Source organism: Chlorocebus sabaeus, chromosome 8 (genome assembly GCF_047675955.1).
Source record: "Chlorocebus sabaeus isolate Y175 chromosome 8, mChlSab1.0.hap1, whole genome shotgun sequence".
Taxonomy (NCBI): Eukaryota; Metazoa; Chordata; class Mammalia; order Primates; family Cercopithecidae; genus Chlorocebus; species Chlorocebus sabaeus.
Genome location: NC_132911.1, coordinates 57,924,836 through 57,950,573, shown reverse-complemented (window position 1 = coordinate 57,950,573; position 25,738 = coordinate 57,924,836). Strand labels below are relative to the sequence as shown.

At 41.4% G+C, this 25,738-nt stretch overlaps 1 protein-coding gene across 2 annotated transcripts in view; it reads left to right on the top strand.

Annotated features, from left to right (window-relative positions):
• Window positions 1-3,630, top strand: part of ATP6V1H (ATPase H+ transporting V1 subunit H) — a 126,247-nt gene extending 122,617 nt beyond the window's left edge. For both annotated transcript variants that reach the window (XM_008000631.3, XM_008000630.3), the window contains one exon: window positions 3,276-3,630. In XM_008000631.3, the coding sequence (XP_007998822.1) occupies window positions 3,276-3,336 (61 nt within the window). In that variant the 3' untranslated portion in view covers window positions 3,337-3,630. The remainder of the gene's footprint in view (window positions 1-3,275) is intronic.
• The last annotated feature ends 22,108 nt before the right edge of the window (window positions 3,631-25,738 follow it).

The window sequence follows — 25,738 nt, the reverse complement described above, 5'->3', positions numbered from 1 at the left end:
TGACGAAAGATCTCCTTGCATCCTTTGTTCTAGATACATTATTATCCCCTGAGGTAACATCTATACTAGTTTTTCCTTTTGCACTCCAGCCTGGGCAATAAAGTGAGACTCAGTCTCAAAAAATAAAATAAAAATAAAATAAAATAAAATAGCCAAGTTCAAAGGAGTGGATTTCCCCCAAAGTTCGTATAGGTTAGGTGCTTTTAATACCCTTTTCAGTGGAGCCACAGTTCAGTTCCTCCTGGTATGTTAGCAAGCCATCTAACACCCCACATGCTATAACAAACAGCAATTTCAGGAAAGCTTGAGGAGAAAATTGGACGATTCTTTCCATGAATCCTGTCTGGGCTCTTCTCTTGCTGGGCTTTTGGTATTTTGACCTAAAACACTCAAGCCAGGCTCACAAAGTTCCACCTGGGGCCGCTGGTGTGCAAGTTCTTAGTTGGACCCTTTTTCATCTATATGAGTCCTTGCTCTTCCCCCAAATCCAAATTACATAAACCCTCAACTAGGCAGAAGAAAGGAGGTGCTGATTTTTCTATGTGTCACGTACTTAGGTCAGGAAGAAGTGGATGCCTCCGGGCTACCTTGTATGTACGAAAAAACGAGAGTGAAAGCCTGGCTGGGTGTGATGGCTCACACCCGTAACGCCAGCACTTTAGGGGCTCAGGCAGACATAAGCCCAGGAGTTAGCGTCCAGCCTGGGCAACATGCCGAAACCCTGTCTCTACAAGAAGCAAAAAAATTAGCCAGGCGTGGTGGTGAGCACTTGTAGTCCCAGCTACTCAAGAGGCGAGGGTGGGAGGATGGCTTGAACCCAGGAGGTCAAAGCTGCAGTGAACTGTGATCTCACCACTGCACTCCAGCCTGGGCAACGGAGCAAAACCCTGTCTCCAAAAAAAAAAAAAAAATTGTGTAGGAGAGGATGTTACCTGTAATGTATATCTTTGACCAGGAAGACAAAAAACGAGTGGAAGATGGTGGGGTGGAAGCCGTGACTGCATGTGTGTCTTTTTGTTCTCTGCTGGAACAGCCCACCTGTGCCAGGTTTTACTGTCCTACTTTGGCCCTACAAGAGTGTTTCTTTTGTGAAGAAATAATTATCTTCACCACTTGTTGTCTCCTAAGTATTAGTGAAGTGTGATATGGGGAATGAACTACCCTCATGCCTCTGGAAGGGATGGAGCAGGCTGGGAACCTGTCTGTGACCAGATGCACAGGACCCTTTGTGGTAACTTACCAGTTCCCTGCCTGAGCTCCTGGAGGCTTTGTCATACATTCTTCTTAGTCGTTTTTGAAAACTTACATTTAGAAGTTGGTCCTTGACATCAGTCCTTTAGGGAGAGAACCATGTCTTACTGTCATTGAAGAGTGGCACAGTGTCTTTGAGTACACTTTTAAAATGTTTTATAAGGTTCCACACTAAATAGTATAAACTGAAATATTTGGAGACCTCTCTAAAATGAAGCATATCTAACTTCAGGCTTGATTTCTCACATATATGCAGGAAAAATATAAGATCTGGAAATCTATCATAAATATTATTACCTCCACCACCAAGAAAACAAATCTGTGTGACCACAAATGCTCCCAAGGTACAGGCATTCCCAGAGTAGCAGCATAGATAGTAGCTGTAAACTCTTGTTTATCCTGTCTAACAATGATAATAGGATGTCTTCCCTTTCAGCCTTTGCATGAAGTAGACATGACTATTTACTTAACTTCTGGTTGGAAATAAGATCCCATTGTCTAAATTGTGTCAGCACAGTTCCTGGTAGCACAAGAATATTAAACACTTTAATATGACATCCAAAATTAATGAGTCAGTTATAAGAACTTTCCTTGAGGGATGGAAAAGATCATAACCCACTTTCACGCCCTGGGACGCTTCATTCAGTCTCACGGTATTAGAAAGTGAGCAGCCTTTGGGTTGGGGCGGGGGGCATAGCACTTTACATGCTTTGGGCCACCAGTTCCTCCTCCCTGCTGCTCCGCCACTGCGTGACATTTCCTTCTCGTCCGTATTCCCAGTGCTTCTATCTTTTCTGTCTTAAAATCTTTGCAGCTTTGGCCTAGGCTGCAGTAGCAGGGGGAGAGCAGCGCAGGCGAAATGCTTGCCGCCTTCTGGACCACTGTGGAGAGAGGCGGAGTCACATTTACCTGTGGACATTGGTGGCCCCCAAAGGTGGTTTCTTGGCAACACTCACACAGTTGATAGACGATAGGCAAGAGAGGATGGCATCGACAGTGCACCTGCTGCTTGCAGCCCAGCCAGGGCCTCCACACCCAGCGCCTCCTAGAGCCCCCATGGGAATACCTGGGAGGTTATGGAACTGGAATGTAAACCCACGTCTCTATTCCAAACTCATGCTTTTTTGTAAGAGGAAAACTTTTAAATAGTTTTTTCTTGAAAAGCCTCTTTTTCTACCTAATTGGTTCTAAAACAAAAGTTTGGGCAAGTGCCTCAAAGGAAAATAGGGACAAGATTGTTTTCTGTCATGGAATTCACAGTGGTGTCTGTGTGTACTTTAGAGCTAAGTGTGCACATACGGTGGGCGCATGCTTATTTTCTGAAGGAGAGTGCTCTAAAAGGATTGGGGACCACTGCTCTGAGCCCCAGTTGCTCTACCTGTGGAGTGAGTGCTGCTACTCAGCTCCTGGAATTGTTCTGTGGCTCTGGCCTGACCATCTCTGTGCGGGCTTTAGACTGTGCTGGGGCAGAGTGAGTGCCCCAGACCAGTAGCTCCTGTTAGTGTGGGGACTCCCAATGCTAGTTTTGGTGATTTATTTTCATGTACTCTTGTGTCATCCCAGGGTGAAGATACACATATTCTCTAACAGCAGGACATTTGTTTTTCATTCATGAGGTCATTCAGAATCGTAATTGAGGCGATTTTGATTGAGCTTCTTAGATTGCAGCAGTGGCAGTAGCAGTAAACAAGACCCCTTTATCTGAACAGGAAAGTAGTCTTTCCCCAGGAAGTAACTACACTTCCCTGTAATCACCTGCTTGTGTAATTGTAATAACTTTACAAGTTATTCATAAAAATACAAGAATGACTAGTTTGTCATTGTCATAACTTGTGTATGATACATGAAGTAGAAGTCATACAGTACAAGTACTTTTGAAATTTGGAAAAGTTTAATTTTGTAGGACTTTATTATTTTTGGATGTTAAAGTAAGTATATATGACAGTGCATAGTGTGTTTCAGTTTTGGAAGTGATTCTTTGCTATTGAAATTCTCATTCTCCTTATTTCATTCTTATATTTTAGGGAATACCTTGGCAAGCAGCTCCAATCCGAGCAGCCCCAGACCGCTGCCGCCCGAAGCTGAGCCTGCCTCTGGCCTTCCCCTCCGCCTCGATGCCGAACCAGTAGTGGGAGCACTGTGTTTAGAGTTAAGAGTGAACACTGTTTGATTTTACTTGGAATTTCCTCTGTTATGTAGCTTTTCCCAATGCTAATTTCCAAACAACAACAACAACAAAACATGTTTGCCTGTTAAGTTGTATAAAAGTAGGTGATTCTATATTTAAAGAAGATATTACTGTTACATATACTGCTTGCAATTTCTGTATTTATTGTTCTCCGGTAATAAATATAGTTATTAAAGGATTCTCACTCCAAACATGGCTTCTCTCTTTACTTAGACTTTAAACAAAAGTCACCTGTTGTCTCTTTTCAAACCAAATTGGGAGAATTGTTGCAAAGTAGTGAATGGCAAATAAATTTTTAAAATCTATCGACCTATCAATCTCTATCGATCTATGTCTCTATCCAGCTCTCTGTTCATCTATATATCTACACACACACACACACACACACACACACACACACACACACACACACAGTCTGCAACTATTCCTTAGTGGTAGCATAGCTTTAAAATCTTAGTTTTTAACATGATACTGTAGTTCAAAAGACTTCCTTTTGGAGTTCAGTGAAAAGTTTTAGTGTTAGATTTATTTTCAGTACTTTTATCCTTGGTTTTTAGTGCCTGAAGTTTGTTTTGTCTTATTACATTTTGGTTTAAGCATTGCCAATAGATATTTTATTCTCTCCCCTTTTGTTTCTAGAACCACATCCCTTTAGCAGTACATATGTGGCATGCAGGCCTCCTCTGAGGCTTTTGTTTTTTTAACCCCATCAGCTGATCTCTCTGAGTCTCATTTTTCATTCATTTTCATGTTATTTCCACTTTTTATTCCTAGCAGTTCTATGAATGTTGAGTAGATGTGCTAAACATTTATTCTAGTAAGTTTTTTCTCCTTTAGAAAGCCACTCATAGAATCCATCTCCTGTTTAAGAATCAAAGATTGTTTCATTTTTCAACATAGAAATTCTGTGGGAGAGATTAGTTAAAATTATGGATAAATTAGTCAGTGGGTTCATGTGACTCGAATGATTTTCCTTAAAGGGGTTCATGTTTGCCAGAAAAGAGGTAGTCTGATCAAACCAATTTTTTCTTTTACTAAAAGTTTAAACATTGCTTATATGTAGTTTACTTTTCGAAACGTGGAAAATCATTAAATAGAGCTTTTCTGGTAGTAATTACAGACACTGCATTAGCAGAAGATCAGTTTTCATATTAATATATTAATGGTCTGTAAAATCTTTAGGATTTTAAGGCACTCAGTTTCTAGAAGTCCTAGTAACCGGAGACACGGCCATCTTCTGAATTTCATAAGAATGCATTGATTGATTGGTGTCATAGTTTCTGATTTTAGTTTCATTTTGCACAGCCCTGTAGTTGTAAAGTAGAAATCAGTGACAATCACTCTTGTAGAAGTATTAGTGCTTTAGTTCCTAAGAAGTGCTTTTGTCCGTGGGAAGCAATACTCCCATGTAATCATGCTTTAATTATTACCTTGTATATTAAAATTAATTCCCTCGAGGTACCTTTTTTCTGCCTTAAACCTTTACACTCAACTTATAGAGCATACAGTAATTATGAAAGCAGTCACTTTCATTTTTCCTTGGCTTATCAATGTTTTTGATTAACATTCAATGCTTAAACCCTCCTTAAACTATAATACCACATACATGTTCAATTAAACTGCAAACACCTAATGGAGCAGACTTATAAATATGACAAACCAAATCTTAGAAATTGCTAACGAGTCAAATACAGGTAACTCTACCTAGGGATACAGGTAGTAAAAATACTCTTAAGCGTTTTTAAGGATCTTTAAAACAGCCTAAACAAAGAGCCCAGTTATTACAAAATGTGTTATTACACCTATGTATAAACACCATTTACACAATGTGATCAGTATAGGATTGTTGAATTTCATTTTCTCTGTACTTATTTTGACATTTTCCTTGGTTTCATAAGTCCTCACCTAATCTAGACCAAGACCGGGCATTTTAGGCCAGCCATGGTTAATGGAGTAAAACTGCTATGGATCACAGAACTGTGGGTGACACTTTGTGGTGACCATGTGAGGCTTTCACAGGGACTAAACAACAAACCTTTAGACTGGCAGTCTTGGGACCTGGGTGTGACCATCCAGATGCTGGTGGGGTACATTTCTTTTTGTGGTCAGTCTCTACCCGTCCCCCCACCCCACCCCCCTTTTTTTTGTCAGTTGAGTTAAAAATCCATGCCCTTCAACTGGGTTTGAATCTGTTACCTACGTGTGTCTTTTTTGCAACCCGGTGTATGAGGGAAGTTTCTAAGTTCTTGGATATTGCTCATCTCAGAGATAGATAAAACCCTAATTTAAGTGTTGAATGCCTTCTCCAATAGGAGGCAATCTCTCCCCTTTCTGTCTTAAAATCCTATTGTGTCTCATTGACTCTCTGTTCTCAATTTGTCAGGAATAATGTCACTAAAAAAATATTGGGAAAAAAAAATATAGAGTTGAGGTATTGATTGCTTTATTGGATTTTTTGTTGATGGCATAATAGGTTATACAAAGTTTACCAGAAACCAAACTAAATAACCAATTGCTAAAATATCCAATCTGAGCAGGTACACATAGTAATTTTTAAAAAGAAAACTTCTGATTTTTAGATTTTGAGAAGCGTATAGACATTCTCATTAAAGGGAGAATGAAATTATATCTTATTTTCTTAGAAAATTCTTATTTTGGGTCTTGTTGACTCTAATTTTTAAAAAGATGCATGTTTTAAAAAGATGCACCTCCTGTTGGCAGGTGAAGCTCATTCCCACACATCGTTCCTAGCCAGGCACAAATACTAAATTTACAGAATGTCTCCAGTTGCATCAAAGTAATTGGTGTTAGTTTTCATATAATGAAAATTTAAATAATTTCTAACCTCTAGCTCTTAAATCTTGGAAAGCACAGATCCAAATTTTGATGCTTTTGATTTATCTGAAAATTAAAAGTTCTCTGTTCTCGTTCTTTGCCTTTGAAAATAAGAATATTTTAGACTAAATTTTGAAACCACTCAAAGTTGGTAGGTGGCAAAGTGACTTCCCAAATACGAACCTTGTGATGAAATCTCTTTTTAGTTTGAAATTTCTCTCTTGTTTTGCTGCACAAAATGTTCTGTTCTGGTTAAGAGATGTGCCTTTAACTTTCTGAACAAATTTCCAATGAAAAAGTCAGTTGGAAAGAAAAAGGAGCTCTAAATAATTTTAAATTCCTTCAACATTGTATGCAAATCTGACATGAGTTCCGTTCTCTTTCAGTTCTTACAGTGTTGATTACTCTTCTAAAAATAGGATAAAAGTGGAAGAGACACTTCCGTGATTGAAGGAATGCTAGTCTGAGATGCTTTTATCTTTCAGTACTATGTAGACCTGTGTCTTTTTCCCTTTACAAAGGAAGAAAAAATGTATCCAGGAAGTTGGTTGAAAGAACCAATCTACGAAGAACACCAAATAATAAAGTTTGTTAACATGTAGAAATAAAATATTTGAAACAATAGCACAAAGGTTGCATGGTGAGGCAACAAACTTCTGCTCTTGTAAGACAGCTGATTATATCAGATAGGAAGTGATATAACAGGAATATGAAGTAGACTGTGATGAGTTAAGGATACGTATTTAATTCCCTAGAGCAACCACTGAAACAATAAACAAACTGAAATTACAAGGTATAGCTAGCTAAAGAGCCATTGGTGGAGATAAAATTGAATACAAAAAATGCTTGATTAACCCACAAGAGTACAGGAGAAGAACATGGGAGAGAGAAGACACATAGAAAATGAGTAGCAAGGAGGCTGGGCGTGGTGGCTCACACCTGTAATCCCAGCACTGTGGGAGACTGAGGTGGGTGGATCACCTGAGGTCAGGAGTTCAAGACCAACCTGGCCAATGTGGTGAAACCCTGTCTCTACTAAAAATGCAAAAATTAGCCAGGCGAGGTGGCATGTGCCTGTAATCCCAGCTACTTGGGAGGCTAAGGCATGAGAATCGCTTAACCTGAGAGGCAGAGGTTGCAGTGAGCCAAGATTGCGCCACTGCACTCCATCCTAGGCGACAGAACGAGACTCAGTCTCAAAAAAAAAAAAAAAAAAAAAAAATGATAAGTAGCAATGAAGTAGACTTTACGTCCACCAATAACAATAGCTGCAGTAAGTGGCAAGGATCCAGGACTCCTGCCCTTACGCATCCAGAATTTCAAGTGTTTCAGCACGGCCACCTCCAGGAAACTCATTGCTTCTAGGTCTCAGATTTGCGGAGAGGACGTTTTCTGGCGTGCTACGTGGCTTATTTCTGTCACCACTCCCAAACGCCCACCTCTTCACTGGCTGCTAATAGAGTGGAAAAAGCAGAAACCTAAGTTATCATTTGTCCACCAACTCTCCTGCTACCAAAATTTTCCTGATGGCATTTGCTGTCATCTTGTTTTCTTTGTCCTCATGGGCTTATTCCTTTTGTTTGTCCCACTCAACCTTTTTTTAAAAAATCCCTTCTAGCCTTTCAGTTGGGGTTGCAGAGGAAGCAGAAATGAGTACGTGCGTTTAGTTCATCGTGATTAAACTGAAATCTCAAAGGATTTTTTGTTATTTCTGAGACGGAATTTCACTCTTGCCACTCAGGCTGGAGTGCAGTGGCATGATCTCGGCTCACTGCAACCTCCACCTCCCAGATTCAAGCAATTCTCCTGCCTCAGCCTTCCAAGTAGCTGGGATTACGAGTGCCTGCCCCCACGCCTGGCTAATTTTTGTATTTTTAGTAGAGACGGGGTTTTGCCATGTTGGCCAGGATGGTCTCAAACTGCTGACCACAGGTGACCCACACACCTCAGCCTTCCAAAGTGCTGGTATTACAGGTGTGAGCCACCGCGCCCAGCCTCTAAGGTGGTATTTTTAATCATTGTTGATGTATAAGGTCCATATTAGAATAAGCATAAATTAAATTTGGGAATTAAGGGGACAGATGTACCAGAGTATATGGACTCACAGTTGAAAAGATTATAAAGGCCATTCATTCTAACAATCCTTAGCATCTGCAGTTGTGAGAATTAAAATTAGTATGAGTTGAGGATTACAAACAAATTGTAACAATTATACGTAGTTTAATATGATTATTTCATTTAGCAGGTGAATATCCTGCTTCTACTTGATTGATACCAGCAACAGGCAACCTGTCCAGTCAGAATGTTTCTCATTTTGAACCAGCATCACTTTCTTGTAATTTTCAATATTTGAGCCAAATCCTACCTTTGGAATATAGAACAAGGGTTAAACTTAAGAGTCTACTTTTAAAAAATGTTTATTCTAAAACAATAATTGTTTATTTTTGTCATTTAAAATGTTTCTATTTCAATGCTAAACATTTTAGGTTAAGGATGCATATTTAATTATCTAGAGCAACCATTAAACAATAAACTGAAATTACAAGGTATGGCTGAAGAGCCATTAGTGGAGATAAAACTGAATATGCCTCATTTTGGCATAAGGAGGTGAGGCAAATGTGTGTCATGTGATGTCAATCAGACCGTGTGGCTGTGACCCGCCTCCCGAAGTGTTTGGAGAAACGATCACACACGTGAGGTTTTGAGTTGGCTGCTTGCTGCAGAACTATCACACAACACAACACTTGTGTGCTGGACTTGGCCCTCTGAGGGCCAGCCCTCTGGCGGGCAGCCGTGCCCTTCATTGCCCTTGAAGGAGTGGGCTTGGCTGGGCTTTGTGTGGTGATGTCACCTGGGTTGCTCTGTGACCCTCTGTGCCTGCACTGCTGACTGGATCCTGACCCACCCACAGGCAGCAAACAGGAGATGCTGACCGTCATCTCGGGTGGCCCCCTGAAAGATACACACAGAGTGCCTTTTGTATGGAGTTAAGTCCCACTGGCAGAGGAGAAGGTGCTGCAGTGAAGCTTGCATGATGAAAGAAGAGACAAGCTTGTCTGAGAAAAACCTTTTTGGTACTTGTAAATGGAAGGGTCAGGCCAGTTATGAAGGAGAGTAAACTATGCAAGGTCAGAGTAGAAAGAGTTCCAAATCTTTCCTGGACATCCAGGTAAGTTTATTCCCTTGTTAATCCACCCTGCTTTCTACAGGCCCATCTGCCCGTCCATCTGTCCATTCACTCATCCTTCCCTTGCATCATCTTATCACAGTTCTGTTTTATTGCTACTGAGACCTCAGTGCTTCAGAGACATGTCAGTGATTGTGAAGATGAACTTGTTGGCCTCCAGTCTTCTTAGGCTGATTAAAAGGTGGACTTTCTGACCTAACTCCTGAACACAGTGCTTTATCCCAGTGAGTGTCCAGTCAGCCTTGCCTGGTTGAACACTCCAGGGAATTGACTTCCAGGTCCCTCTCTCCAGGAGCCCTCCCCACCTGAGACAGAAACCCTGGCCTCCCAGGGCCTGCCACCCTGCCCAGAGGTGACCGGGCCTCAGTGGACTCTCTTCCAGGGACTTGCAATTGGGATCTATTCAGAGATGTAAGTCTCTGTGGTGTAATACAGCGGTCCCCAACCTTTTTGGCACCACCAGGCACTGGTTTCATGGAAGACAATTTTTCCATGGACTGGCCAGGAGCGGGATGGTTTGGGATGATTCAAGCACATTACATTTATTGTGCACTTTATTTCCATTATTTTTACATTATAATACATAATGAAATAATTATACAATGCACCATAATGTAGAATCAGTGGGAGCCCTGAGCTTGTTTTCTTGAAACTAGACGGTCTCATTTGGGGGTGATGGGAGACAGTGACAGATCATCAGGCATTAGATTCTCATAAGGAGCATGCACCCTGCATCCCTCACATACACAGTTCACAACAGGGTTCGTGCTCCTGTGAGAATCTAATGCCGCCCCTGAGCTGAGAGGAGGTGAGGCTCTGGCAGTAATATGAGCAATGGGAAGTGGTTGTAAATAGAGATGAAGCTTTGCTCGCTCACTGCTCACCTCCTGCGGTGCAGCCTGGTTCCTAACAGGCCGCGGTCCGTGGCGGGGGTAGGGGTGGGGAGCCCTGGTGTAATAGCCTCAGGTGCTGTGGGCACCCATATTGACTTTGATACAATGTCATTCCTTATTTTGATGTTATTTCACACATACAGAAAAGTAGCAAGAAGAGTAAGAAGAGCTCCCGTGTGCCTCGACTTGGGTCCATGCTGGCTTTATTGTTGTTTTATGAGAACTTGTCAGATCTGGCAGGCCCACTTGTGATAACTTTTTTCCCCTTAACACTTTTTAGAATTTTTATTTTTTGTCAGTTCCTTTTTCTAGATGAGATGTGAATCATTTTTTCAGGTCTTAAAAGATTCCATTGAGATTTTGATGTGTTTTTCAAATCTGTACATTAATTTGGGAAGACTTTTATAGTGCTAACTTTTCCCATCCAAAAAAATTGAATGTCTCTGCATTTAGTCAATGTGTCTAAAGTTATTGGAGTTTCAACATACAAATTCCATAAATTCTTGTTAAAGTGATTTCTACTTGTATTTTAATTTTATTGTCGTTGTCATGAAAGGAGTTTCCATTGTATTTTCTAACCACTATTGCTAGCATATAGGAACATTATTTATAATTATATGTAAATAGTTATCTGGTATCTAGTCATTTTACCATATTATTATTAACTTTAACAGTTTTTAGTCTTTTTTTCTGGCTATATAATTACATATTCTATAAGTAATGACAGTTTTATTTCCTTTCCAATAGGAATGCAATTCACTCCTGTTTTATGTCAGTAACAGAGAGATCTAGGCTTAGTAAACTCTGCCTCATACTGTGAATTCGATACTGTCACATTTGTTTAGACTTCAGCTTCATTGCCTGTAAAATAGAAAAACGACAGTACCTATGTCATAGAGTTGTGAAGAACACTCTGTACATAAATAACAAGCACTTAAAATGTTCCTTATTAGTTATCGTATTGGTCTGAATTCACAGGACATTGCTGCTTAGTGGGGCATCTTTTGTGGGGCTTAAATTTAAAGGTGATGCCCGTGGTGTTTCACTCTTCTGCAAGATACGACTGTCGGTCTGAGATATTTATGTGAAGGAGGGATATACCTGCTCCCAGTCTACTCTTGAGTTTTCTCCCCATCAGTGATAGATGTTGAATTCTTTCCGTGCTCTTGTGGCATCTATTGAAATAATTCTGTAGACGTTCATATTTGACTTATCAGTGTAATCTCCTAAGGTGACCTCTAAATTAATCTATGAATTTCCTAATACTAAGATATCTTTACAGTTGTGGAATAAATTACATTTGCTCATGGCAAATTATTATTATAATATACAAATAAATTCTGTTCATATTTTCAAATGCTTAATCTATAATTAGTGGATTGTCAATGCCTCTCAGCTTTGGCCACTTGCCCATTTATTTTATTTAGTGTTTTACTCTTTGAGACATGGTCTTACTCTGTTGCCAAGGCTGGAGTACAGTGGCACAATCATAGCTGACTACAGTTTCAAACTCCTGGGCTCACACAATCCTCCTGCCTCAGCTTTCTGAGTAGCTAGAATGACAGGTGTGTACCACCATGTCTGGCTAATTTTTAAAAATTTTGTTGTAGAAATGGGGTCTTGCTGTATTGCCCAGGCTAATCTCAAACCCTTAGCCTCAAGCTATCCTCCTTCCACAGCCTCCCAAAGTACTGGGGTTACAGGCGTGAGTCACTGCACCTGGCCAATCTGCATTGTATTTAATAACTATAAATTTTATGTCCTTATCCAAGTGGTTGATTAAAATACCAGACCATGAACATATAAATAGGTGAAGGTAACCCAGGGACATATAAATAGATGAAGGTAACCCAGGGACATATAAATAGACATATAACCTGGTTAGAACTTCAATTTTATGATTCATCTCACTTTTTATTATACAATTCATTATCAGTAAGGCTATAGTAAACAGAATTGGAATTTTGGGTTTGTTATAACAGCTTTGGCCTGCAGAGTATTTAGTGTTGAGTGATGAAGTCTAGTCCTCTAAGTCTTACATAAGTGTATCTTTAAGATACTTTTGGCTGCAAGCAGTAGGAAACTTGACTGAAAGTAACTTAAAGACAATAACTGACTCCCCTACAAGAAGCGCAGGTATGTCAGTCTCTGGACTCTCACATGGGCCCACAGCCCTGTGACTGCGTGCTGCAGCCAACTCCCCTCTGGCCCACACACCAGGCCTCAGCCTCTCTCCACGTCTTTTATCTACAGGTCCCTACAGCCACCCACTTGCTTCTCATGGGCGGAAAGCAGTGCACGGTCAATGGCAGGGCAGTGAGGTTAAATAGGATGGCCTTGCACGCTTTTACAGTTGGTGGGTTAATCTGTTTTGTGTTACCATAAAGGAATATCAGAGGCTGGATAATTTATAAAGAGAAGAGTTTTATTTGGCTCTGAGTTCTGCAGTCTATACAGGCAAGTTCTGAAGGCACCAGCATCTCCTCAGCTTTTGGTGAGGCCTCAGGAAGCTTTTACTCCTGGTGGAAGGCAAACAGGGAGCAGGTGTGTCACATGGCAAGAGAGTGTCCGAGAGAGAGAGGAGGTGTCAGACTCCTTTTAACAATCAGCTCTCACGGTAACTAGTAGAGGAAGAACTCACTTATTACCAAGAGGACGGCACCATCCCATTCATGAGGGACCCACCCCCTACAACCCCGACCCAGACACCTTCCATTGGGCCCACCTCCAGCGTTGGGGATCACAGTTCAACATGAGATTTGAGGGGGACACACGTTCAAACCATATCAGTCGGGATCTGGCCAAGCACCACCTTCCTCTGAAGCAGGTGGAGGAGCGGAGGTGCCTGAACGTAGCAGGGTTCCACCAGCAAAGAAGCCCAAGGCAGCAGAGCTGGATCCACAAGCCCCTCCGACTCTGGGGTGGCGCAGAGGGTGACTTCCCAGAGACCTTGGAGGACTGGAAAGAACCGGGGCCTCTGTCAGGGTTCTGTGCGAGGCCTGGATTGGGATGTACACCATTGCCAGTGTAAGAAAAGCACCAAAACAATTCCTACTTAAAGGGAACGCCAATGTGCTCTCCAGCCCTTCCCCAGCAAGCCTATGTTGGCAGCAAGTCAGATGAAATCGCTATTCTGTAATGATGCTTATAATCATTCAGTACATGCTGTATTCATCTCCGGCAAGAAATCCCACAGGATGTTCAGTGTGAGTCTGCCTGTCTGGGTCTGTTGGGCTCCCCTAAAGTACCTCCTCCTTGGTTTCTCTGTCGGGGTGGCTTGTTGGGGAGCCAGGAGTTAGGAGAGTGAAGTGTGGATGTGCAGGAGGAAGGGGTTCTCGAAGGAGAGCCCTGCAATGGGCATGGGTCTAGCACATCAGCTCACCCTGAAGATGGCTGCACCCGCCCTGGGCCTTGGAAGACTGAGTCCTCTTGTGAGCACAGTCAGAAGCTGATGCTGGTGCCCTAGAAGCAGATTCCACAGGCCCTGCCTGCTTTCCCTAAGCCTGTCACCAACAGGTGGCCCCAAAAAGGGTGCTCCCTGAATGCCCCTGCTGGGCAGGGGCTGTGTGTCTCCAGGCTGGAGACTTTGTTTATTAAAATACTGGTCTGAACTTTTGAAGTCTTTTACAAAGTGCACTTATACTGAGGAAAATCAATTCCCAGGTTTCTAGGAAGCAACTCAGTGGTACATTTCAGGTCAGGGGAATATAACCCATCAACGTTAAACGTTTCACTGGACTAGGCTCTTAACATCCTTTTATGCAAAGAGGATACATACTGTCCTTGGCAGGTGCGACTCCAATGGCTTCCTCAAGGACAATTCCCCCATCACTGGCCTGGATTCCATTCTGGAATGATCATTTCACACAACCGTGAGTGCAGCATGGGGAAGGAGGGGACACCAGATGGAGGCAAACATTATTAGAGATAAAGAGAGAGATAGACCCTGGTACAATAATATCTAGAGATTTCAACACCCCACTTTCAGCATTAGACAGATTGCCCATACAGAAAATCGACAAAGAAACATCAGCTTCTCAATTTGCAATATTAGGTCCAGTTGGTCTATAGTGCAGATAAAAAAAAATCAGATACTGTTTCTTCTTCTGCACTATAGACCAAATGGACCTAATCAATATTTACAGAACATTTCATCCAATAACTCCAGAATACACATTCTTCTCCTGAGTATATGGACCATTCTCAATGATAGACCACATGTCAGGCCACAAAACAAGTCTTAAGACATTCAAATAAACGGAAGTTCAGAGAAGTATCTTCTCTGACCTCAATGGAATAAAAGTAGAAATCATTAAAAAGGCCAGGTGTGATCGCTCACGCCTGTAATCCCAGCATGTTGGGAGGCCAAGGCAGTCGGATCACTTGAGGTCAGGAGTTTGAGACCAGCCTGGCCAACGTGGTGAAACCCTGTCTCTACTAAAAATACAAAAGTTAGCCAGGTGTGGTCATGGACACATGTAATCCCAGCTATTCAGGAGGCTGAGGTAGAAGAATCACTTGAGCCTCAGAGGGGGAGGTTGCAGTGAGCTGAGATTATGCCACTGTACTCAAGCCTAGGTGACAGAGTGAGACTCTTAAAAAAAAAAAAAGAAAAAGAGAAAAAGAAACTTGGGAAACTACACAAACACATTGAAATTTAACAGTATGCTTCTGAATGACCAAAGGGTCAAAAAAGAAATTAAGAAGGAAATTTAAAAATTTCTTAAAACAAATGAAAATGGAAACACAACATACCAAACCCTATGGGATACAGCAAAAACAGTAATAAGAGGAAAGTTTATAGCAATAAGTGCCTACATCAAAAAGCAGAAAAACTTCAAATAAACAACCTAACAATGCATCTTAAAGAACTAGAAAAGCAAGAGCAAATTGAACCCAAAATTAGTGGAAAAAAAGAAATAGTAAAGACCAGAAGAGAAATAAATGAAATTGAAATGAAATAAACCCAAAAGATGAAAAAAATGACAAGTTGTTTTTTTTTAAAGATAAACAAAATGGACAAACCTTTAGCCAGACTAAGAAAAAAAGAGAGAATGAAATCAGTTATGAAAAATGAGACATTACATTGGATGCCACAGAAATTCAAAGGATCATTAGAGACAACAATGAGCAACTATGTGCCAATAAATTGGAAAACCTGGAAAAACGGATGAACTCCTAGACACATACAATCTTCAAAATTGAATAAAGAAGAAATTCAAAACTTGAACAGACCAATAGCAAGTAATGAGATTGGAGCCATAATAAAAAGTCTCTCAGCAAAGAAAGACCTGGGACCTGATGGCTTCACTGCCAAATTTTACCAAACGTTTAAAGAAGAACTAGTACAAATTTTATGCAAACTATTCCAAAAAGTAGAGGAGGAGAGAATATTTCTGTTTATTATTATTTTTTTTTGTTATACTTCAAGTTTTTGGGTACATGTGCACAACGTGCAGGTTTGTTACATATGTATACATGTGCCATGTTGGTGTGCTGCACCCATTAACTCGTCATTTACATTAGGTATGTCTCCTAATGCTATCCCTTCACCCCCGTCCCCACAATAGGTCCCGGTGTGTGATGATCCCCTTCCTGTGTCCAAGCGATCTCATTGTTCAATTCCCACCTATAAGTGAGAACATGCAGTATTTGGTTTTCTGTTCTTGCGATAGTTTGCTGAGAATGATGGTTTCCAGCTGCATCCATGTCCCTACAAAGGACACAAATTCATCCTTTTTAATGACTGCATAGTATTCCATGGTGTATATGTGCCACATTTTCTTAATCCAGTCTGTCACTGATGGACATTTGGGTTGATTCCAGGTCTTTGCTATTGTGAATAGTGCTGCAATAAACATACGTGTGCATGTGTCTTTATAGCAGCATGACTTACAATTCTTTGGGTATATCCCCAGTAATGGGATGGCTGGGTCAAATGGTATTTCTAGTTCTAGATCCTTAAGGAATTGCCACACTGTTTTCCACAATGGTTGAACTAGTTTACAGTCCCACCAACAGTGTAAAAGTGTTCCTATTTCTCCACATCCTCTCCAGCACCTGTTGTTTCCTGATTTTTTAATGCAATTTTGGAATAATTGCAATGTGGTGCTGAGAAGAATGTATATTCTGTTGATTTGGGGTGGAGAGTTCTGTAGATGTCTATTAGGTCTGCTTGGTGCAGAGTTGAGTTCAATTCCTGGATATCTTTGTTAACTTTCTGTCTCGTTGATCTGTCTAATGTTGACAGTGGGGTGTTAAAGTCTCCCATTATTATTGTATGGGAGTCTAAGTCTCTTTGTAAGTCTCTATGAACTTGCTTTATGAATCTGGGTGCTCCTGTATTGGGTGCATATATATTTAGGATAGTTAGCTCTTCCTGATGAATTGATCCCTTTACCATTATGTAATGGCCTTCTTTGTCTCTTTTGATCTTTGACGGTTTAAAGTCTGTTTTATCAGAGACTAGGATTGCAACCCCTGCTTTCTTTTTATTTCCATTTGCTTGGTAAATCTTCCTCCATCCCTTTATTTTGAGCCTATGCATGTCTCTGCATGTGAGATGGGTCTTCTGAATACAGCAAACTGATGGGTCTTGACTCTTTATCAAATTTGCCAGTCTGTGTCTTTTAATTGGACCATGTAGTCTGTTTAAATTTAAGGTTAATATTGTTATGTGTGACTTGATCCTGTCATTATGATAGTAGCCGGTTATTTTGCTCGCTAGTTGATGCAGTTTTTCCTAGCATCGATGGACTTTACATTTTGGCATGTTTTTGCAACAGCTGGTACCTGTTGTTCCTTTCTGTGTTTAGTGCTTCCTTCAGGAGCTCTTGTAGGGCAGGCCTGGTGGTGACAAAATCTCTCAGCATTTGCTTCTCTGTAAAGGATTTTATTTCTCCTTCACTTATGAAACTTAGTTTGGCTGGATATGAAATGCTGGGTTGAAAGTTCTTTTCTTTAAGAATGTTGAATATTGGCCCCCACTCTCTTCTGGCTTGGAGAGTTTCTGCCCAGAGATCTGCTGTTAGTCTGATGGGCTTCCCTTTGTGGGTAACCCGACCTTTCTCTCTGGCTGCCCTTAACATTTTTTCCTTCATTTCAACTTTGGTGAATCTGACAATTACGTGTCTAGGAGTTGCTCTTCTTGAGGAGTATCTTTGTTGCATTCTCTGTATTTCCTGAATTTGAATGTTGGCCTGCCTTACTAGGTTGGGGAAGTTCTCCTGGACGATATCCTGCAGAGTGTTTTCCAACTTGGTTCCATTTTCCCCGTCACTTTCAGGCACACCAATCAGATATAGATTTAGTCTTTTCACATAATCCCATATTTCTTGGAGGCTTTGTTCATTTCCTTTTACTCTTTTTTTCTCCAGACTTCTCTTCTCGCTTCATTTCATTCATCTGATCTTCAATCGCTGATACTCTTTCTTCCAGTTGATCGAGTTGGTTACTGAAGCTTATGCATTTGTCACGTAGTTCTCGTGTTATGGTTTTCATCTCTATCAGTTCTTTTAAGGTCTCCTCTGCTTTGATTATTCTAGTTATCCATTCATCCATTCTTTTTCCAAGATTTTTAGTTTCTTTGCACTGGTTACCTAGTTCCTCCTTTAGCTCTGAGAAGTTTGATCGACTGAAGCCTTCTTCTCTCAACTTGTCAAAGTCAATCTCCATCCAGCTTTGTTCCATTGCTGGCGATGAGCTATGTTCCTTTGGAGGGGGAGATGTGCTCTGATTTTTGAAATTCCAGCTTTTCTGCACTGCTTTTCCCCCATCTTTGTGGTTTTTATCTGCCTTTGGTCTTTGATGATGGTGATGTACTGATGGGGTTTTGGTGTGGGTGTCCTTTCTGTTTGTTAGTTTTCTTTCTAACAGTCAGGACCCTCAGCTGCAGGTCTGTTGGAGTTTGCTTGAGGTCCACTCCAGACCGTGTTTGCCTGGGTATCAGCAGCGGAGGCTGCAGAAGATAGAATATTGCTGAACAGCGAGTGTTGCTGTCTGATTCTTGCTCTGGAAGCTTCGTGTCGGGGTGTACCCTGTGTGTGAGGTATGAGGTGTCGGTCTATACCTAGTGGGGGATGTCTCCCAGTTAGGCTACTCAGGGGTCAGGGACCCACTTGAGCAGGCAGTGTGTCCATTCTCAGATCTCAACCTCCATGCTGGGAGATCCACTGCTCTCTTCAAAGCTGTCAGACGGGGTCATTTACCTGTGCCGAGGTTTCTGCTGCTTTTTGTTTAGCTATGCCTGGTCCCCAGAGGAGGAGTCTCCAGAGGCAGGCCAGCCTCCTTGAGCTGTGGTGGGCTCCACCCAATTTGAGCTTCCCGGTGGCTTTGTTTACCTACTTAAGCCTCAGCAATGGCGGGCACCCCTCCCCCAGCCTCGCTGCCACCTTGCAGTTAGATCTCAGACTGCTGTGCTAGCAATGAGGGAGACTTCATGGGCGTGGGACCCTCTGGGCCAGGTGTGGGATGTAATCTCCTGGTGTGCCATTTGCTAAGACCCTTGGTAAAGCACAGTATTAGGGTGGGAGTTACCCGATTTTCTAGGAGTTGTGTGTCTCAATTTCCTTTGGCTAGGAAAAGGAATTCCCTTACCCCTTGTGCTTTCCAGGTGAGCGGACCAGCGCCAACTGTCCGACATGCCCCAGTGAAATGAACCCGGTCCTGCAGTTGAAAATGGAGAAATCACCCATCTTCTGTGTCGCTCACACTGGGAGCTGGAGGCTGGAGCTGTTCGTATTCGGCCATCTTGGGCATGCTGCCTTGAGGAGAGAATATTTCTAAACTCACTCTCTGAGGCCAGTATTACCCTGATAACAAAACCAGACAAAGACATATCAAAAAACAAAAACAACAACAAAAAACAAACAAACAAAATGGAATTACAGGCCAATATCCCTAATGAAAACTGATATAAAAATCCTCAACACAATCCTAGCAAACTTAATCAACAACACATTATTAAGATCATTCATCATGACCAAGTGGGATTTATCCCAGAAATGCAGGAAAGGTTTATCATACACAAATCAATCAATGTGATACATTGTATTAACAGATTGAAGGACAGAAACCATATGATCATTTCAGTTGATGCTGAAAAAGCATTTGATAAAACTCATTATAAAAACTCTCAAAAAACTGGGTTTAAAAGGAACATACCTCAACATAATAAAATCCATATTCGACAGACACACAGCTAGTGTCATACTGAATGGGCAAAAACTGAAAGCCTTTTCTTTAAGATCTGGAACAAGACAAGGAGGCCCACTTTCACTGCTGTTACTCAACATAGTACTAGAAGGCCTATCTAATGCAATCAGACAAGAGAAATAAATAAAGGGCATCCAGATTGGAAAGGAAGAAGTCAAATTATCCTTATTTGCAGTTTATATGATGTTATAGTTGGAAAAACATAAAGACTCCACAAGAAACCTATTAGAACTGATAAACAAATTCAGTAAAATTATAGGATACAAAATCAACATGCAAAAAATTAGTAGCATTTCTATATGCCAACAGGAAACAATCTGAAAAACAAATCAAGCAGTAATTCCATTTACAATAGCTTCAAATAAAATAAGATACCTAGGAATAAACTTAACCAAATGAGTGAATGATCTCTACAACGAAAACCATAAAACGTTGATGAAAGAAATTGAAGAGGACACAAAAACAATGAAAAGATATCCCATGTTCATGGACTGGAAGAATCATATTGTTAAAATGTCCATGCTACTCCAATCTACAGGTTCAATGGAATGTCTACCAAAATACCAGTGACATTCATTCTTCTCAGAAATAGAAAAATTAATCATAAAATTTGTATGGAATAAAAAAAAAAGACACAGAATAGCCAAAGATATCTGAGAAAAAGGACAAAACTGGAGGAATCACATTGTCTAACTTCAAATTAGATAACTTCAAATATATACTGCAGAGCTATAGTAACCCAAACAACATGGTACTGGCAGAAAAACAAACATATAGACCAATGGAACAGAATACAGAACCCCAAAAGAAATCTATACATCTACAGTAAACTCATTTTTGACAAAGGTGCCAAGAACATACATTGGTGAAAGGACAGTCTCTTTAGTAAATGGTTCTGGGAAAACTGGATATCTATATGCAGAAGAATGAAACTAGACCCCTGTTTCTAATCATATACAAAACTAGATCAAACTGGATTAAAAACTTAAATCTATGACCTCAAACTATGAAATTACTTCCAGACGACACTGGGGGAACTCTCCAGGACATTGATCTGGGCAAAAATTTCTTGAGTAATAATATCCTACAAGTTCAGGCAACCAAAGTAAAAATGGATAAATGGGATCACAGCCAATTAAAAAGCTTCCGCACAGCAAAGGAAACAATCGACAATGTGAAGAGACAACCCACAGAATGGAAGAAAATATTTGTAAACTATCCATCTGACAAATGATTAATAACCAGAATATATTAAGGAGCTCAAACAACTCATTAGGAAAACATCTAATGATTTGATTAAAAAATAGACAAAAGATCTGAATAGATAGAGGCTGGGAAGGGCAGTTGTGAGAGGTGTTGGGGGAAAAGTGGGATGGTTAATGGGCACAAAGTTACAGGTAGAATGAATAAGGGTCTAGTATTTGATAGCACAGCAGGGTGACTACAGACAACAATAATTTATTATACTTTAAATAGTAACTAAAAGACTATAATTGAAATGTTTGCAACACAAAGAAATGATAAATGCTTGAGATGGTAAATACCTCATTTACCTTGATGTAATTATCAGGCATTGTATGCCTGTATTGAAATATCTCATGTACTCCATATATATATACACCTACACCTACTATGTACCCATAAAAATTAAAAGTAAAAAAATGTAAAATGAAAAGTAAACTAAAACAGGTATATATGTACGCAATGGAATAGTAATCAGCCATAAAAATAAAATCCTGTGATTCTCAGCAACAGGGATGAGCCTGGAGGACACAGTGTCAAGTGAAATGAGCCAGGCACAGATACATACCACATGTTCTCACATGTTAAAGGATGCAAAATTACAGCTAGATAGGAGAAATATATTCTAGTATTCTGTAGCACTGTAGGGTGACTATAGTTAACGATAATTTATTATGTATTTTGAAAGAGCAAGAGGAGAGGATTTTGAATGTTCCCAACACAAACAAATGACAAATGTTTGAGGTGCTGGATATGCTAATAACCCTGATTTGATCACTTTACCTGCATATGCATTGAAACTTGCTATGTATGTACCCCATAAATATGTACAATTACACGCCAATTTTTAAAAACCAGGTTTCAACACGTATTTCAAGTTTGTCAAGAGGTTACCGCTGAAGCTATGCTACGTATAATCACACAGAGCTGTGGGGCCGCTAAATGGGAGTCAGGGTGACTCATAAATTGTTGCAGGATGCTCTACCAGGGCCCCGCTCTGCATGCCCTCGCTAATAGTAAGGAGATGTCAGTGTTCCCGTCAGCTCAGAAGTCTCAACATCAATTCAGTTTGAAGTCCCTGCCCCTCTTGCTCTCTCTGTCTTATTTTTGTGCTAGTAAACCTCCACGTCACCTAACCTCTCAGACAATAACAGCTTTAATATTTTTACTAAAGGTAAAAGTGGGAAAACAATTCCTTGGGAATTCCATTATTTAAGGGTCTGAGTTTGGTCCACACCAGGCCAAGGATCATAACACTAGTAGCATCTGTTACCAAAAAAACCATGCTCCAAAGGTCTAAGGCACTGCCCAAGAGCTCCTACCTAACTCCCACTGGAAGTGATTAGCTGCTTCAGAAACAATCCCCACTTGCACGCTCCCCAGGCCATGGTTCCCTAGGAAAATTGGTGGCGTGGAAAAGCCATGAATTAAGGAAAATAAAAGATTGTTGACCAGGATCTTTTTATGGCTGATTCATTCTCTGATGGACTGATGGGCCCTTTAGGGGCATGAAGCCCCATGTCGGCCGGCAGCTATGGGAGGAGATGCTTCACTGGCCGTGGATGTGGAAAGGGTGCTCCACCATCCACGCTTTCCTTGTTCTGTCCATTTCTCTGGATCTCAAGTCCTTGCCTTTTTCTATGCTTTCTGGGGTCTGCCTCCTGTGCTTGCTCCCAACCCCTGGTGCACGTCTGGGCATTTTCATCAACAGAGGATGGGATGAACCTTACCTGGCAGGACACTGAGAACCCTCATATTAAGGGGAATCACCTACAACCAAAGCAAAGGAAAATAGGCAATCTGCATTTCTGAAAAAGATTGCAACTATGTTGACACACATCTCTGGCATCCCAGTAAGAGGTGTAGAACTATTCTAGAATGCTGGAAATCATGATTTGAGTTTAAGGATACCATTAAATGCCACCTAAATTGGAAAGGTTCAGGGCCATTACCACGGAGCAAGCACCTTCCTGTCCTTTGCGAGGTGGACACTGCTCTCCCCTCTGGGCCCTTGAAGGCTGCCCCTGCCAGCCCTCCCAGGTTGAAGAGGGCACACAAAGTAGGCTGAGGGGCAGTGACGGATGTCACTTCCAGGCTGAGGCTGTGCAAAGCCCATGACAGAGCAGCTCTAGCATCTCTTCCTTTACCTTGGCAATCAGGAAGGGTACATGCTTCACTCTTTACTATTGAGAGAGGAAAACGGGGGCTGTGAGAGGTCACAGGAGACAAGTGACCTTGAGGGAGACTGCAGTATTTATGAAAAGAGGCAGGCCCATAGGACAGATGAAGGGCTCCCTCAACCAGCTCCCCTCCCTAAAGCCGAGTTAGGTGAGGCTCCAAAATGTGTGGGTGCTGGAAGCAGGGGATAGTGGCGATCCATTTGGATGTTCCTATTTGGATGTTCCCTGAGCTGCGGTGCTGGCTGATCTGCCCTTTGGCGGCTGGACCCGGGGAAAGTGCATGGTGAGAGATGGAGTGACAGGCCGCTGTCAGACAGCGTAGGACGAGCCAGATTTCCCTCAGGGAGAGGGACTCGGCTGGGGAGCGGGTGAGCCTGGAGGCTGTAGGTTTACTGGAGAGCATCTCAGCATGGGAAAAGTAAGGAGACACATTTAAGAATTTTTGCATGATGCCACCAGGTGGGGCCAGCTGAAAGACACACCAGCTCTTGCAAGTTACCTCTCAGACATTAGAGGGCGGCTTGGGATTCAGCTGTCAGTGGGTCTGGTGGAGGCCCCATCCTCATCAACTCTACACACAAGAAACTAATTTTAGACAATCATAATCAATAATAACACAGCAGCAGCCTCATTCTCACCATGTTCTTGCTTATACACTGGATTAGCAGTTACAGCCAACTTGGTAAACTCAGCAGGTACAGAATCGTGCAGGGAAATAGCATCTGCTTCTTCATCCTTTTTCCAACGGCAAAGGGGCAAGCGGAGGTGTGTGAGAGGCAAAGCAGAGCCTCTCTGCTCCTGGCGACAGCAGCCCTCCGTGCGACAGGAGTGAATGCTGCGGAGAAGAGAGAGTCATTTTTAAACATGTATTTACTTATTTATTTTTATTATTTTTAATTTTTTTAGATGGAGTCTCACTTTATCCCCCAGGCTAGAGTGCAATGGGGTAATCTCAGCTCACTTCAATCTTCACCTCCCAGGTTCAAGCGATTCTCCTGCCTCAGCCTCCTAAGTAGCTGGGATTACAGGTACCCACCACCACACCTGGCTAATTTTTGTACTTTTGGTAGAGACAGGATTTCACCATGTTGGCCAGGCTGGTCTCGAACTCCCGGCCTCAGATGATCCACTCGCCTTGGCCTCCCAAAGTGCTGGGATTACAGGCGTGAGCCACCACATCCAACCTTGTTTATTATTTTTAATTGACAAATGATAACTATATATTTATGGGGCACACAGTGATGTTTCGATATGGTTATAAATTGTAGAGAGATTAAATCAAATTAACATATCCATCACCTCCCCCACTTATTTATTTTGTTTTGAGAACATTTAAGATCTACTCTTTTAGCAATTTTGAAATATACAACACATTATTATTAACTGTGGTCATGATGCTGTGCAGTAGATCACTAAATCTGATTTCTCCTGTCTAAGTGAAACTTGTACTCAAAGAGTAATTTTAATTGAGTAGGAGATCGACATGTTGACCAGGTTGTTTTAATAATTAAAAGTGACTGAAAAACATGGAATCAGACTGAAAGGTCATTAAGGGCACTCACTTCAGAGAAACGAGGAATTTGATGAAGCAAATTAATATAAGAATAGTTTCTGGAAAAATAGTATTAATTAATATATGTATTTCAGTAGGATTCCTCAACCGAACCAATCACATTCTTACCTATGTATCTACCTATCTAATGTTCTCCACATGAGATCGTAAGCATCATGGGATTGGAGACCACGTCTAATTTATTTGCCAGAGTATTTATTGAAGTCCTGTACAAAGTAGAGTTTGGTAAATATTTGCTGCACGGCTGTTTTAGAAGGTTCTTCAGGATCTGTCCTGACCCTTCTATTTTTTTTTTTTTTCCAGAGATGGAGTCTCCTTATGCTGCCCAGGCTGGTCTCAAACGCCTGGGCTCAAGTGTTTTGCCTGCCTCAGACTCCCAAAGTGCTGGAATTACAGTCGTGAGACATCACGCCACTGGCCTTGCTATATTGGTCACTAGAGGTTATGAAAGTGTTATTTAATCTTGCTCACTTCACTGAAATAACAAATATAGCACCTAAAATGTCTTGAACTCTTCTGGGCTTGGCGCTATGACAAACACTTTACTTGCACTGGCCCATCACCCTGCAGGAATGCTGTGATTCAGGTGTTAGTCTCACTGTACAGATGAAGAAACAACAGCCAACAGAGGTAAGGAGTAGCAAGTCCCCAGTGGCAAGGCCAGCATTTAAACTCAAGTCAGGTTGTTCTTAATTCCCACCTTGTAAAGGATCTTGATGTCTAGAGTAGCCATCACTCATTCTCTCACATTTGTTTTTCTTATTTTAATGACGCTCATGATCTCTTCTATAGAAAGCAATATGTTTATGGACTCATAGACTAGGATTTCTGCTTCTGCCCCTGAAGTATTAACTGTTATGGGAACTGCCTTCTGTATTAGTTCTCTCTTGCTGCATAACAATAGCACTGCACACTGAGCAGGTTAAACACCACACATTTATTACATCACAGTTCCCGTGGGTCAGGTCTGGGCATACCTTAGCTGGTTTTACTGCTTTAGGGTTTCACAAAGCTGCAGTCAAGATATTGGCCAGGGCAGTGGGCTCATCTGAAGTTTGGAGAGGGATCCAGTTCCAAACTCACATGTTATTGGAAGAGTCCGGTTTCTTGCAGGGTGCTGGTTTGAGCGCTCCTTTCCTTGCTGGCTGTGGCCAGAGGCCATGCTCAGCTCCTCAG